Source organism: Balaenoptera acutorostrata, chromosome X, assembly GCF_949987535.1.
Source record: "Balaenoptera acutorostrata chromosome X, mBalAcu1.1, whole genome shotgun sequence".
NCBI lineage: Eukaryota > Metazoa > Chordata > Mammalia > Artiodactyla > Balaenopteridae > Balaenoptera > Balaenoptera acutorostrata.
In genome coordinates this window covers 6,341,541-6,357,151 of record NC_080085.1, presented here as the reverse complement: position 1 = coordinate 6,357,151, position 15,611 = coordinate 6,341,541, and the positions used below count along the sequence as shown (strand labels likewise).

The following is a 15,611-nucleotide window of genomic DNA, read 5'->3' as shown; positions in this document are numbered from 1 at the left end:
GAAACTGATAACCTAAATCAATTGCAAGGAAGAGCATAGCTAACTTTTTGGAAACTGGGAATGGGGGCCTTGTTTTGTGTTTCTTCTGTAACCTGACTGAGATGGACCACACATTCTGGTCCATCTGTGTTCATATACATAGAGATAAGAGTCAATTAAGGCCCTTTTCTACTCTCTTTAATAGATGGGTGTTTTGTCTATTTAAGTCCCACTGAAGTCAATATGAGGTTCATTTCCTCTCCAAATTCAGACCATGAGGTCCAACTTGGCTTTGAGGAAAGACATACTAAGCGTGTTCTTACTAAGGCACCTGGACGAGTCCCACCCATCCATTTACCTGTCATTCCTCCCATACCTACTTCTGGTTCCCCTCTCATGTGGTTGGTCTCCAGGAACGTAGGGTATGGCTTACCCAGTCATGTCAAAAGTTAGGGAGTTTCTGTGCCAATTCAAAGGGTCAGCTGTGTAATTGATTGCGCATATGTGAGCAGAATAAAATAGTAGATTTTGACTGTTATTCCGACTTTACCAAAATGCTTTCCTTTTCAAAGTTGCTTTAAACTGCAATTAAAATAAATAACGTGAAAAAAGCCAGCATAATCACAGAAGATGTCTGTGATAATTCTAAAAGAAGAAAGCAATATAACCGCAAGTATTATTTTAACATGTGCATAATAAAGCAGCCCTATATGTTTAATCCTAAGCTTTCTGTGCAACTCACTAGATGTTCTTTTGTGGTTTATCATAAAATGCATTTATTCATGGAAATGAATATGTTATGTAACCCATATAAGCAGAACACACGTCGCTTTTGAAAAAAATACAGTGATCCCTTTGAACATTTAAAAGCTGTTTTAAAAGCTCAGCACGCTTGTCCTTGTGATTTCACTTTCTAGAATATAAATTTCATGATATAACATGCAGAGTTATAAATCAAAGATACCATAAGAAAATACAGGCATGCATAATACCCTTGCCTTCATCAAGACCAGGTATTTGCTTAACTTTAAAACTCAGACACTGTGGGAAGGATCCACTGCAGCTTTTGGAAACGTTTTTAGTGATTCCTGAATGAAAGTGATAACATTCAGAAGACAATCCCTGTATTTAGATGTCTCTCCTCCGTTAGTTGACCTAAGGCTCAATGCACCTTCCTGCTTGCGGTCACCAGGGTTAGCTTCTTTGCTCTTAGTCAATACTGAGTATGTTTAACATTCTTTAAAAAGATTTCCATCCACAGTTCTGAGCATCTTTTAAACAAACATGAGTTCATGTGAGCTCATGTCTAAATTTTTTATGTTTCCGGCTCACGTGTAGCATTGTCATGCTAAAAGCTACAGGTGCCGCCGGCTATGTAATTCGTGGGACCTAGGGCGAAATGAAAATTCGGAGGACGGTGTTGAAAATTAACATCAAGGTTGTGACAGAAGAACATTAAACAAGGTATGGATCCTTCTAAGGTCACACACCCATCAGGCCAGCTCTGCCTACAGAACCTTTTGAACAAAACAACTCTGGTTTTTAAAACTCACTGGGAAACACGCTAAGCAATTAATTGTATTGGCCTTGCTGATTTAAACTATATGAAGAAATATACATGTAAGATGATGTAAAAGAAACGTGGGTATAATAGGATAACTGCAGATGGTTCTCGTTACCATTGAACAGGAACATCTCAAAATCTCAGAGTGGAAAATCTGCAGAATTTTAGGGGGACAGGATTGGAGGTTGGAAAAAGCCATGGGCTCTATGGGAAGAAGACTCCAGCTTTGCGCGGTATCTTTGAGCAGGTTGCGTGCATCTAGACGCTCCAGCTACGCTTAGTGGTGTATTTAGGGAGATACTGCGTTTTGGAATGTGCGAGTGCAGTTCTGTATGAGAATGTGGCAGTGTCAGTTCATGGGAGTATCGGTCAGTTGTCCCGCATCCGAGTGAGTGTGCATGAGTCTTTCGGACTCTGTTGCGTTCCATAAATATCCCCAAGTTTGGAGCACAGCCTTCCTCATGTCCCAGCCCTCAGTAGGCTCTCCTACCGGCAGGGGGCTGGAGCACAGTCACTTCCCAGTGGAGCTCAGGGCAGGACAGAGCTTTGTTAGGGGTGGTGTAGCATAGATGCTGCAGCGTCTCTTCCTCTGGTGGGGCCCTAGCTGGGGATGGAGAACGCGTGTGGTGAAAGAGCATTGGAAGAGAGTACAAGAGGGGACAGGGCAGTAATTTTGCTGCTAAAAAGGCCAAATCAAAAGACTTGGGGCAAAGACAAGGAGAAGAGTGTAGGAAAGGTTTGTCTTGAATAAGTCACTCAGGCTGGGCGGGTAGTGCTTACTAGAACAACACACACCTGAGGAAACTAGGGGTGTGGGTCTATGTAACAAATGTTCCTGGCTGCCCACTCACATCGGTTTCCACGGGATAATGGGAAGGAGGGAAGGAAAGGATTGGAGGAAGGTCTGAATGGAGGGAGGAAGAAGAGGGGGAAGAAGGAAGGAAGAGAGGAAGGGAATGAAGGAAAGAAAGAAGGAACGAGTGAGGGAGGAGGAGGGACGTGTCAGTCAAACGTCCCTGCCTGGCCGCTGTCTCGCCTTGTTACACCCATCACAGTTCTGTCACTTAGCTCTTTTCCGCTCCTCGGGAAAAGGGAAATTCAGGTAAGCGAAAGCGTGAGCGGAGCTGAGTTCAGGGTAGGAACCGGGGAGAAAGCCCACAACGTAGGGGCGCTCCGTCCTTCCTTAGCCTGTTCCCATGCCCTTGTGGGTCCCGAGGCCCTGCTGCCCGAGGCAGCGCCTCACATCCAGGCCCGGGCTTGCTCGCACCTGACGTTCACCTGGATGGCGAGGGGGAGGTGGGGCAGGAAGGAGCGCAAGCGGACCGTGGGGGAACCTGCGCGGGAGCGGACCACCTGGAGAGGGGCGCACGGCGGCGCTCGGCCGGCATCCCCCTGCGGTGGAGCTCCCGGCTCGCTGCCCCTCAGACCTGCCCACGGCCCTCCGCCCGCCCCCCGTCACTCACTTCCCTTCCAGCCAATGGCGCGGCCGCCTGTCACCCTCACCCCACCCCTGGAGGCAGAGCGGGGAGGGCCTTGGCAGGGAGGGCGCGGGGCCGGAGTTGAATGATTGAACTTTCCAGCGGAGTTGCGGCGGCTGCGAGGTTCCCGGCAGTGCGGCCCCGGCGCGGAGCTGGGAGCCTCGGCCAGCGCCCGGCGCCCGCGCCCCCGACCCGCAGCCATGGTGCCCGGGGCGCCCCTGACCCTCTGCCTCTGGCTGGCGGCCTCCGGGGGATGCCTGGCCGCCGGCTCCGGCGCGACGGCCGCCCGGCGGCTGGACGAGTCGCTGTCGGCCGGGAGCGTCCAGCGCGCCCGCTGCGCCTCCAGGTGCCTCAGCCTGCAGATCACGCGCATCTCCGCCTTCTTCCAGCACTTCCAGGTACGAACCGCTGCCCGCCCGGGTCCTCCCCGGCGCTGCGGGCCGCGGCGGGTGCGCACGGGGCGCGCGCCTCCCAGCCTCACCGCCCAAACTTCTCGCCCAGCTCAGCCGGCAGATCCGGCTTTCCCTCCGCCCGGATTTTACAATCTGGGTGCGCGAACCCTCTTTTCCAGCCCCCTTCCTGCTCCCGAAAGGGAAAAGAAGCCTGCGGCGTCTTTACCTGACTCCCTTCTTCCGAGGGGGAAACGAAAGGCGGTTTCTTTGGGAAGGGAGAGCAGTTTTGTGGCTTCCAAGGGTGGGAGTGTGGGTTTGTTAGTTGCCCGGGACTTCGGCGCGGGACTGCGGGCTGGTGGCGAGTCCCGCAAACTCCGGGGCGCTCCGGGCCCTCGGCGCGGCGGGCACAGCGAGCGAGGCCGGGAGGCGCGCACCGCTGCGCCCGGGGACCCGCGCGACGAGCCCCGGCCCCGCAGGTGCCCGCGGGCGGACACTTTTGTCTCTTTCGAGCTTTGCTTTCGCACTCGGCGGGCCGAGAGCTCGCGGCCCACCCTTCGAGCCCCGGGCGGGGCACTTGGGCCAAGTCGTGCGTTCCAGCGCGTTTGTGTTGGGGCTCGGGGAGGCGGTGGTGATGGTAGCTGTGCGCGCCCCGATTCGGAGCTCCAGAGCTTCTAGGTCTCGCCAACGAATGGCGTGGAGAGTAAGGGAAGGGATGCAGGGGATTCGGGACTTGGAGGCGCCGTGTTTGGATGCTCTGAGCGGACTCCCGGGGGCCAGTATCGCCCCCAGCCCTCATAGGTTCTGTCGGCTTGAGGGTAGGAGAGCTTGTGGGAGTGTGGGTGTTGGGTGTGTAGAAGGTTCAGAGAACGGCATGCTTGGTGCTGTGGATGGCCGGGATCCTGGGGCGGGGGGGAAGGGAGGGCGCCACAGAGGGGAGGACCCCCGCGGGACTTGCTCAGGGACACTGGCTGAGGGTGGGCGCACGGGAACCGCTCCCGGCCCCGACCGAGGCGCGTCTCACAGCTGCCTTCCCCAGCTGACCCGAGTGCGCGCACTCTGAAACCATTCACGCAGATAACCGAATTCCTCTCGTTTGCCGTGGTTCTCGCCCTCGCCTCTTCGTCTCTCTCCTTAGTTGCTCACCTGTTCCAAAGTTCCGACTTCTCGCCGCAGGGAAAACTGCGGAGGCCAGAAGGAGACCGGGGCTCCTGGGTGGGGTTCTAAGCCGAGCTCTCTGCCCTTGAGAAATAAACTGGGCGTCTCTTCCACTCGGGCGGGATAAATGGGCCTTCCCAGAGGCCCCGGGGACTAACCTGCGACGGGAGGCCATCGTAATGACCGTGGAGTTGGGGACGAATCTCCGAAGTCTGAAGCCATGTTCATTCTGGCTTGAGAACTCATGAAACCTGGCGCCGAATGGCACAAGGAGAAGTAAAAGTTGGGATCTTCAGAGAGTGTACCAGCTGGCGAAGTTTGCGTGCGCCTGAGTGCGTGCTTCTCTATGTTCTCAAAGAAGCGACATCCGGTGGGTGTCAGAGAACTCGGCGCGCTCTGCTGTCCTCGTGGGTCTTCAGGGAGAGGGAAAAGGGAGTGTGGTCTCGTGCGCTGAAATTACGCCGACATCCTGGAGAGGGCCCCTCCCCAGCCACCTGGTTTCCAAACCGCCGGCCCTGCGCTCACTCACTCTCCTGAGGAGATGCCGCGCTACTGTGTAAACGACAACAGAAAACAAAACAAAACGGCAGCCTGTTCCCAGGGAGAAAGAGTATCTTTTCTTTTTCTTCTTCCCTTCCTTTCTTTCTTCTTTCTTTATTTTAATTGAATTGTCAGTTGCTGTAACTTATTTGTTTTACAGTTTCAGCGGCTAAAGAAGCAGTTTAGATCAAGCCAATTCCTGTGAAAGGCTTTTCTTGTGGTCTCTTGGCATGATTCCCCTTCGGAAGAAAAACTGCTGACAGAATACACATTGCCAGACAATCCTGATTACATTTTAATTAGCTGGGTGAAATAAGCTGCAAATTACCCAGTTAGGACTTAATAACTGCTGTTTTTGCAATCAATTGCAAAGCCATTCTTGGAGGTTTAACCCTAACCTGGTAATGCCTATCTGATTTATCTAAATTGCAGGGATTAAGCGTTCTTAAGATTTGAGAAGACAGAAGCACACACTGCTTATAAAGCGTCAAGCTTCCCTGCCCCTCCCCCTTCTTAAATAATTGGAAGGATGTGGAGGGATCAGCCTGCGGGCAGCTCATTACGCTGCACGTGGGATGTATTAGCGGGCCGGAGAGGCTGGGCTGGCGGAAGGGGTCGGAAGAGCCCCTTCTCTCAGGGTCACCCCACCCACTTGCGCAAATAAACCGTAGCAGAAGGCTGTTTCTGGAGCAGGTGCCGGTTCCCAGCTTCTCCTGCTCAGTTCCCGGCCTCCTTTGAAGGGGCTGCCAGGGCCAGTGACCTGGGCTAGCAGGCCTGCAGAGGAGGCTGGGGTCCAAACGTCTCCGCCCCAATTCCGCACGCTCTCCAGTGCCTCCCAGCCTTGCAGCTCGAGGCTGGAGGTGGATGGGGCGCACGCGTGCCTCCACATGTGTGGGGCTGGATCGGCTTCACCTGTCACTCATGTGGCTGTCAACCTTGCCTGACGGCACAGGGGACTCAATACTGATGCCTGGAAGTGGGGGTGGTGATGGGGATACCGGAGCATCTGTATCCTGAACGATCTGCCCACGGTCCCCGACCTGAAGGAGCTTAGGATTTCATACTGCAAGGGAGACGGATTCTGAACTGAATCATTGATTTCCCCACTGAGGGCTGCCTCTCATTGTGGAAAGCAGTAACGGCTGGCATCTCACAGGTTATCAGTACCCGGCTCCACGATGCCGTGCGCAGGGCATTTGGCACGTTGCCATTTCAGGTTCACACGTATCATGCGTGCACGTGGCTAAAAGCCTGGCAACGGAGGCAGTTGGGAAGGGCGTCCTTTCCTCAGTGAATGCAGCTGTGGGGTAAGGAGCAGGGAGGTGGGCTCTGGAGCCGGGCAGATGGGCTCTGCGTCAGGCTTTGCCACTTGGCAGATATGTAGCTTGGGGAAGATCACCTTCCTGAACTTCCAGCCTCTCGTGTGCCCCGTAGGACACCTGCCCAGCAAGGTGGAGATCATAAAACCTGTTGGGGATAATGAAAGCGATGGTAATAAAGGGGTCACTGTTCTGGGGGTCTTACAAGTCTGTCTCATTTCATCCCCACAACCGTCATACAAAGAAGGTACCGTTGGTGTCCTCCTAGAACTGATAAGGACCCGAGATGCTGAGACGCTAATAGACGGGGGACCTGGGTTCCCAGCAAGGACAGCTACAGGTTTGGGGTTTGTTCTTATCTCTAGGATTTTATTGATTAGTGGTTTAACTTACTTCAGAACTGGCTGCCTTTTTCTCAGGCCCCAGCGCCAAATGGAAACATGCCGTCCATTATTCAGAGAGCAAGAAGTGTTGTCGAAGGAACTAAAATATAAAACTTGTTCTTTCTTCTGTGACCCTTCTCTCTTGGAATTTGCTATCCAATGCTGTTCTCGGTAAAGCATAATTTAAACATGAAGTCATTTCGCATGGATTTCACTGTTCACCTTTCTCTTGTGCAGTGCCAGCGTTACACGCAAACATCAGAGCATTTCACTTATATGTGGAATCACCAGCAGTGCACAGTTTTGATTTCCTGGTCCATCCCTGGAGGGAAAAGTGGGGACCAGACTCAGGAAGGTGGGAAGGAGGAAGCGAGGACCCCCAAAGTGCCCTGTGTAGGGTGTGCCCAGTGGGTGCCCCACAAGGGGATCTTGCAGGACGTGTGTAGACCGTCGTGGGTACCAAGGGTCTGGCGAGCGCATACGCCTGCTCGGGCACGGCACTTGCCCAGTGCCCTGTTCTGCCAGCTGTGGGACCAACGCATTGCACTTTGTTCTAGCTGGGTCCTCAGGAACCTGAGCCAGGGGTCTCCCCCTCCTACTGCTCAACCCGTAGCAGATGGTCAGCCCCCAGGTGTACTTAGATCTGCTTGCCAGATGCAGTTAGCTACCTGAATTAGGGACGGGCAATAGGCTTGTTCCCGTGGAGTCTTGGACTCTGGCTGGCCATCCACCAAACACAGTCTGATGGTCCCAGCATGGGACGGGGACAGCTACCACTGAATTCCGGGACACATCACCGCACGCATGCGCCGCCCTGACCCTCCCTGTGGTCACTCTCAGGTCCCTGCAGAGGGTAGGGTGTGACCGTGATTTGGGGGTGAGGAGGGGGAGGCTGGGAGGGTTGGGGTTCCGGTGGGCCAGGGAGTGGGCAGCCGAGAATCTTGCCTGGGGAGGAGGGGGCGGTGAGAGGCAGCAGCGTGCCTGCCGGCGCCTCCAGAACATGCTCCTGTAGCCCACCAGACTGCACACACGAAGCGCACACTCCAAGGTAAGATCATTGAGGATCTCTGTGTGGTGGTCTCGGCACATTACCCCTCAGGTGCACGGCCCCTTCTGAGCGTGGGCCACGTGCACTGGTCATTTGTCCCTGAAGCTGGCCCTGGTTTGGTGTGTATGTATGTATGTATGTATGTATGTATGTATGTATGTATTTATTTCTGTGTTGGGTCTTCGTTTCTGTGCGAGGGCTTTCTCCAGTTGCGGCAAGCGGGGGCCACTCTTCATCACGGTGCGCGGGCCTCTCACCATTGCGGCCTCTCTTGTTGCGGAGCACAGGCTCCAGACGCGCAGGCTCAGTAATTGTGGCGCACGGGCCTAGTTGCTCCACGGCATGTGGGATCTTCCCAGACCAGGGCTCGAACCCGTGTCCCCTGCATTGGCAGGCAGATTCTCAACCACTGCGCCACCAGGGAAGCCCTGGTTTGGGTTTTTTAACCCTTGGAAGAGGTAGGTTAAGCCCACTTGTCCTGGTGGTTCTTCATATTCTGTCCATCGTGTTCAAGGGTACAATGCTCACTTGGGAATAACCTGCTGTGCCCTTGTTTTCTCAACCTCACTGGAAGATTAAAGAAGAGGGAAAACAGAGACAATGTGCCTGAAATAAGCTGTGTCTCTTTGTGGGTGACTCTCATTTAACTTGAGAGTGGCCTCCTCTTCTGCGCTCGCTGGGACCTTCAGGGCGGAGACCCAGCCTGTCTCGCTAGGTTCTGCTCGTCACGGCAGTGATGGAGCTGAGTCTCAGCCTTACCGATAGAGTCCTTGCACTAAATATTAGCAGACCTGCAACCTGCTCTTTCTCTGCCCGAGTTTTCTCAAAGGAGGATCAGTAGAATGGGGCTTGAGGAAAAAGAGTAGCCCGCGTGTGATAAAATAGGAAGAGTGCGTCTATTTCTTTGCCAGATTTTGGGACCTGAAAATTTTGGGAAAAGTGGGTGGAATCTTGTTGGAAGATAAGTAGCAGGTTGCTGGCAGCCTTGGTCCTAGGGCTCTAGAATTTTATTAGTGTTAAGAGATTCCAGCTTAATGGGACATTATTCACTCTCCAAGCTACTGCTGATAGACTCGTTTAGGTAGCTGATTAGAGATCAGAGGCTTTTTTCTAGCAGTAATTGGAAGCTGTTTGTTTTGGCAAAAGAGAGAACTAAGCTGGTGATTAGCTCATTCTGCTTAGAGGACTAGCCTCTCCTCTCAGAAAAAGTAAACAAACAATTAGCGCATCAGAAACCTTTAGCAGCCACAAATCTGCCCCAGGCTCGCAGATTTTTGGAGGAGCGATTTTGTGGTGAATACACTCAGCTGTGGTGTGTCCGTTTGGCCTGCCGTGAGATTGAAGTTATATGCTAGAAAGTCTCTGGGAAGAGAGTCCATCCTCAAGTTTGACCTTTATATTTCTTGGTCTGGGTCACTGGATCTCTGGCTGTGTTTCTAAGAATTTCTGAATTTGACCCAAACTAAACATTAGGTTATTCATGGCAAATTTTCATGTTTTTAATACAGCATTTCTCCTTGAACCGTGATTTACAAGTGTATCTTATTGTGACTATTACAGAACATTAAGAAAACACATTAGAAAATACCGACTTATTTATTTCTTTGTGCACTGTACTATTAGAGGGGAAATATATTTATATTTATATATCTATATATGTTTATATATCGAGTATAGTATATATTTTTATATATTTCAATATATTATATTAATAAAATACATACATGTATGTATGTTTGGAGACCTACATTTAAAAGTTAAAGTTAATGTTGTTGGTTTAAGCATTCCCACCTTAATAGCCTCCTAACTTATCATTTTTTTACATTTTTTTGAAATAGATTGATCAGATTTCACTGTATAACCTACCTGGGTATGTTTCGGCAAATGGGCATAAAACTTTCAGGCTAGGTAAAGAAACTTATCAAAGTGTCAGTGGGCACTGCTTGTATTCACTCAGAAATGGAGAAGTTCCTACGTGTGACTTGCTATTGCCTTCCGGAAATCTGATTCTTACACGATTTTGAGGGTTGGGCTTGAGACAATGATCAGTGAAGCGTATGTGTATTATTGAGAGACATTTTTTATATGAACAATAGTACTGGGGAAAATAGCAAACGCCCTGTTGGAATGCTTTGTCAGATTACCCCATAACTCATACTGTTGGTGCAGTGTCTGAGCTCCAAGTCCTTTCGAGTGCTGAAGCCAGCCACCTTTCAACATTTCCACTCACCCTGCACTCCATATTTTGGAAGTATGTTGTCTGTCAACATATGGCCTTTATTAAGTATGACCTAGTTTTTCCTCTTCACATTAATCAAAGATATCCATAACTCCTTCAAACTTCAGATCAGCGTGAGGTCGCCCACATTACCACAGTAGACTGATAAAACTGACATTCTTGACATTTTAGTTATTTTTGTACCATCTATCTTAGGAGAATGTGTAATTTGTTTTGGATTCTCTGAATATTGGAAATGGGTCATAGACACCTATTCCTTCTCAGGAGACGCTGTTGGTGACTTTCTGTCCCTCACCCCACCAGCTCCCTGGCTCCTGGATCGGCAGCTAATAGCTTACAGCTGCTCCCCCAGAGAGACTAACCTTTAGCCCCTGGGCACCATCTTGCCAGCAGGGCAGTGTACCCTCCTTCCCTGATGAGGGCAGATCATAGCCATTGGCTCGCTGCTGGGAGATACAGGAGGCCAGCCCTCTGCTGGGATCAACTCCGGTGCAATTTATGTTCCAAAGCATTGCCGGGGGCCAGGCTTATCAGGGCTCTAGCCGAGATCACATCCCTACTCAGCTCCTCCTGCATCCTTCCCTCCCCTTCCACTGAGAGCTTCCCCCCTGATACATCACATTCACAGAAAGACCCCTTTCAGCCTCAGCTTCCAGGAAACCCAACCTCAGACACCTACCTTCAGATACCTCATCTGATTCAGCCCTTTTGTTTAGCAGATTAGACAGCTTGATGCTTATAGGAATGATTCATTCAAGCACATACAGATAATAGATAGTAGAAGTAAAGTTATAACCCAGCCTTCACAACTCTCAGCTCAGACTTTCCCCACTATCCCCTTTGTTGGTTTTTTATTGTTTATTTTTTTAACTTAATTTTTATTTTACATTGACGTATAGTTGATATACAGTGTTGTGTAGTTTCAGGTGTACAGCCAAGTGAATCAGTTATACATATACATATATCCATTCTTTTTCAGATTCTTTTCCCATATAGGTTATTACAGAACATTGAGTAGAGTTCCCTGTGCTCTACAGCAGGTCCTTGGTGATGATCTGTTTTATATACTGTATAGTAGTGTGTACATGTTAATCCCAAACTCCTAATTTTTCCCTCCCCCTCCTTTCCCCTTTGGTAACCATAAGTTTGTTTTCTATGTCTGTGAGTCTGTTTCTGTTTTGTAATCCACCATTCCCTTTAAAAAAAAAAAGTGAGAGTTTATACAAATTAAAAAAAGAATCCTTCTAGATGAGGAAGCACGTAAGAGTCGGTATGTCTTCTGTTATTTGAATTTAGTTTATCTCTCCCAATGATTTCAGTAAAAAGTTTCAAATCTTGATCCTAAGACATAAGCACAGCGTGCTCCTTCATTGGCTCTGTGAAAAAATATGTATAGTTGGCGCTCTGTGTGTTCTGGTTCTGCCGGTCAGCAGTTGGGTGAATCCGCCAATGAGGAACCCGCGGATACAGAGGACCGGCTATACTCTTATTATAGTACGGACCGGCTGTCCGTATTACATAACGGACTTGAGCATCTGCGGATTTGGTATCCACAGGGGTCCTGGAACCAATCCCCCACAGATCTCAAGGGACGACTGTACTGTTAAAGCCAGCTTGAAATAGTTGTCTGGTAGGTGGACAGTAGGTGGGGTGAGGGGACATCATTGACCTCAGTACCCCTGGCAGGTCTAAGAGGATGGCAAAGAGGGCCAGTTAGTTCAGATATTAACCAACTTTGCATTTACTCAGCAAGTGACCAGGCTGCCACATCCCCCAGGACCTAGAGTCCCCTCCATATCTTTAAAAGATTATGCACATGGTTTCAAAATAGTGAGCGGAGGCGTTTTCCCTGATGGTGATGGAGAAGGTTGGATAAAAGTGGTTACCCCTGATAGCCGATGAGTAAGGAAAGATTTATGGAAGCAGTGTTTATGACTCATTTTAATGTAAATCTCAGACTGTAGATGCTGGGTCTGTTTCTCCCTTAAAAAACAAACAAACCCCACAAAAAACGCCGCTTTAATCACTTCCACTTATTTCAGCTAATATCGATGGATTGCTGCAATTTCAAAGATGAGGTGGTAAAGTCCCTACTCCTGAGGGCTTTATAGTCTGGTAGGGGCTAAGACTTGTAAACAGACCACTGCAGTCCACAAGGGAGGGCTCAGGGAGAGTTACTTGTGTGAGATCTCAGGCTTGTTGCTATAGGGGACGCGTCCTAGGGGAGAGGACGCTTGAGCTGAGCCTCAAAAGCTGGGCTCTTCCAACGCAGAACAGCCAACGTGAGTAAACGCAGAGTCTCGCAGGAGTTTGCTCTGTCTGCTGGGGGCTCTCAGTGGCTCCTCACGGACGGGATGCGGCGTCAGCCCGCCCAGCCAGCAGCCAGGCATTGGGAGCTTGTTGGTAAGAGCTGGTACAAAGCTCAAGTGCTTTGTTCTGCAGGACGGGTTGGGAGCAGGTCATCACACTTAGGGGTGTCTTCCTGCTTCGTGCTGATGTGGTTGGACATCAGGCGACACTACCAGCTGCTCTCATGCTGCTGAGTTGACCTCTGTGGAGAGCCTCGCCAGCACCCCTAAGAAAGAGCCCCAGATGAGCATAAAAAGAGAGAAGGGGGCTGCTTCTCCCGTCTCCCTGCCGTCATGCTTTGGCTTACGGAAGGACCCCAGTTCCGAGTGGTGGGGCTGGATCCTAAGTAAGAAACTCTCCTGAATCACTGAGCCACAGGTTAGAAGGTACTTAGCGTTCATCGCATTTTTTGCTGTCTTGGTGCTGAGAAAGTAGTTTCACATAAAATATCTATTTGACCTTCACAGCAACTCTTTGAGGTCAGGAGTGTTATTTTATTTTTACAGATAAGACAACTGAAGGTTGTGAGCTATTGGGAAGTGAGATAACCAAGTCTTCGTAGCAGAAACTCAAGCCCTAATTGTCATGTTCCTAAATATTTATACTAAATGATCTGCTTCTCAGCATGTTGACAGTGAGAGAAGACAGAGTGAAAATATCAGCTGTAATATCATCGACAGTCACGGAGTTTTGGGGGGAAACGGACCTCCATGTCTCACTCTCTCCTTGCCTCTTGGAGGTACCACTGCATCACGAAGTGGCACAATTGTGGACGATTGAAAGGTTGCTGGTGTGATAGAAAAAACCATTAAAAATATCAGTCCATCAACGACATCCGCTGTGCATCTGTCTACCCCAATCCTTCTTCCAACCAATACGGATCTGTCACACACAGTTGTTTTTCAGGTAGCTTAGATTCTGGGGACCCAGCATAAGTGACACATGCTTCCTGCCCACAAAAGAATTATTTTCTACTAGAGAGAGAGAGAGAGAGAGAGAGGCAGACATTTACGCAAATAGTTGCAAAGAGTTGTTGAAGTGAAGAAAGTGTTATAATCATGAATCATCTTTTAAATCTTTATAGAGGATTGTTTAACACATTATCATAATTTCTTAGATGAAGATTTTTTTCCCCTTATAAGTTGATTTTGTTTAGGTCCACCCAAAATCCCACTTGTCTAGCAAAATAGCAGAGTAGTATTGTGATCCTTGCAGGAATGTTTCACGAACAGCTGAACTCCTTGATGCCGTGGAGGATGGGTTTGTTGTCTGGGAATAACAGAGGTCTCAGGGCTTCACCCTTGACCTTCATTCTTGGCTGCCATTGCTGTTTTGTACAGTGGTGGGACACATTTGGAATATTTGCAAGTGGTGTTCATGGCTTGTAGGTATGTGACAGCTACTTCCAAGAACTCAGTGTGTCTTATAAGTTTGCTTGCTTTCCTTTGGTCTTGGTTTTGGGAGTGTGTGTGTGTGTGTGTGTGTGTGTGTGTGTGTGTGTTTACATTTTATCATTCTTTCCATCATCTCTGTAAGATATAAAAGTTGGACAATAAGGAATTCTGAGAAAAGAATTTAGAAAATTCTCAAGGCTGCGCATGAAAAGAAAATGGTGATGAATTGGGGTTCTTTAATCCCCCAGAGTGCAAAAATCTATCCTCAGGGGAATCTGAGAAACAATGGCTCATCAAGAGGGAAGAAAAGCTCTTAATTCACATGCTATTTATCCTTTTGTCTTAAATTATAACTTTCGTCATTTAATAAGCTTTTCGGTCTCCAAGTGATTAATATCCTGCCAACTTGAGAAAATAACATTCTGTTAGAGTGATCTCAAAATATATAATTTTGTATTTCATATTACCTTCTTACTTTGAAAGATAAGGCAGATATGCCGTCACCACTGAAAACAGTCGAGTAATGTCTGGTGACCGCCATCTTCATTTTAGGGAAGTGCGTGTTCTTACTGGCGTGCATAGGATCTCAAATAACCTTCAGCGAACAAGAATGCATGTTTCCCCTCAATTCAGTATCTAATTATCACGGATGACTTTTTAAATTTTATAGCTAATTTCTGGTTATATCCAAAGAAGTGACAATTTTACAAGTCTGTAAGTGAAAACACAAAACAGAGGGTCCTTTTAAAGAAACAAGAAACATTAATTTTGCACAGTAATCCGTCACGTTATGAAAATGTTGTTAATCATACTGGTGCCGGGGACAAGAAAAATGATGGGAATTCATCCACTTAAGCAACTTAGAGCTCTTTTCTCCATATTCTGTTTGCAGTTTACACCTTTTTCAACCCACTTTAATATTCTAATGCATTAATAATTCTTATGTGTGAAACGCATCACAATGTTTTTGTTCTTCCTCTCTCCCTCCAATGCAAATAATGGTCTTGTCTGAGGACAAAGCAGGTGGATCACATTCTTGGGAGATTACTGACAGCTTCTCTAAAAGAAAGACTGAAACAGTTGAGAAATTCTAAATGCAGACACATATAAAGCTTTCAGGTTAAAGGTGATTTTACCTATTACTTATTGTGTCTCTGTTGAGTTCATATAAACGGTTCATCTGATGTACGTTTATCAACTCTTGTTTAATTCTCTGATAACGCATAATTGAGAGAGACAGCACTTTCTAGACTTAAATAAATGCCTCTATTCCTGTCTTTAAATGCCTACACTACTGGAATGAATAGCAATCTTTTGAAATTTATACTGTTGGTTATACTTTGTGGACTGGAAACAAAATTGACAAAGGCTTGCAATAGCGAGAGAGATTTTGAAGAGGATGCACGTCTTGTAGTGATATGTCACCCCAGCCGCTGGACAGGTTTCCAAGTGCTGTTATAACAACCCAAATATGGCAGGAATCCTGGCATCTCAGGATCATTAGCTTGCTTTCCAACGGATGAGCAGACCCCTTCAGAATGCAAATACCAAGACCATTTCCAGTCATGAGGGAATCATCACCACCACCACCATCATCATCACCATTATCATCATTATCACCATCACCATCATCACCATCATCATCACCATCATCACCGTCATCACCGTCATCACCACCACCATCACCATCATCATCACCACCACCATCACCATCACCATTATCATCATCACCATCACCACCATCACCATCATCACCACCACCACCATCACC

General features: G+C 48.6%; 1 protein-coding gene across 1 annotated transcript in view; it reads left to right on the top strand.

Moving 5' to 3' along the window:
- Nucleotides 1-3,092: 3,092 nt before the first annotated feature.
- ANOS1 (anosmin 1) overlaps nt 3,093-15,611 on the top strand; it is a 192,358-nt gene continuing 179,839 nt past the window's right edge. Inside the window, exon 1 of the mRNA XM_057537945.1 lies at nt 3,093-3,419. Within this exon, the coding sequence (XP_057393928.1) occupies nt 3,222-3,419 (198 nt within the window). The 5' untranslated portion in view covers nt 3,093-3,221. The remainder of the gene's footprint in view (nt 3,420-15,611) is intronic.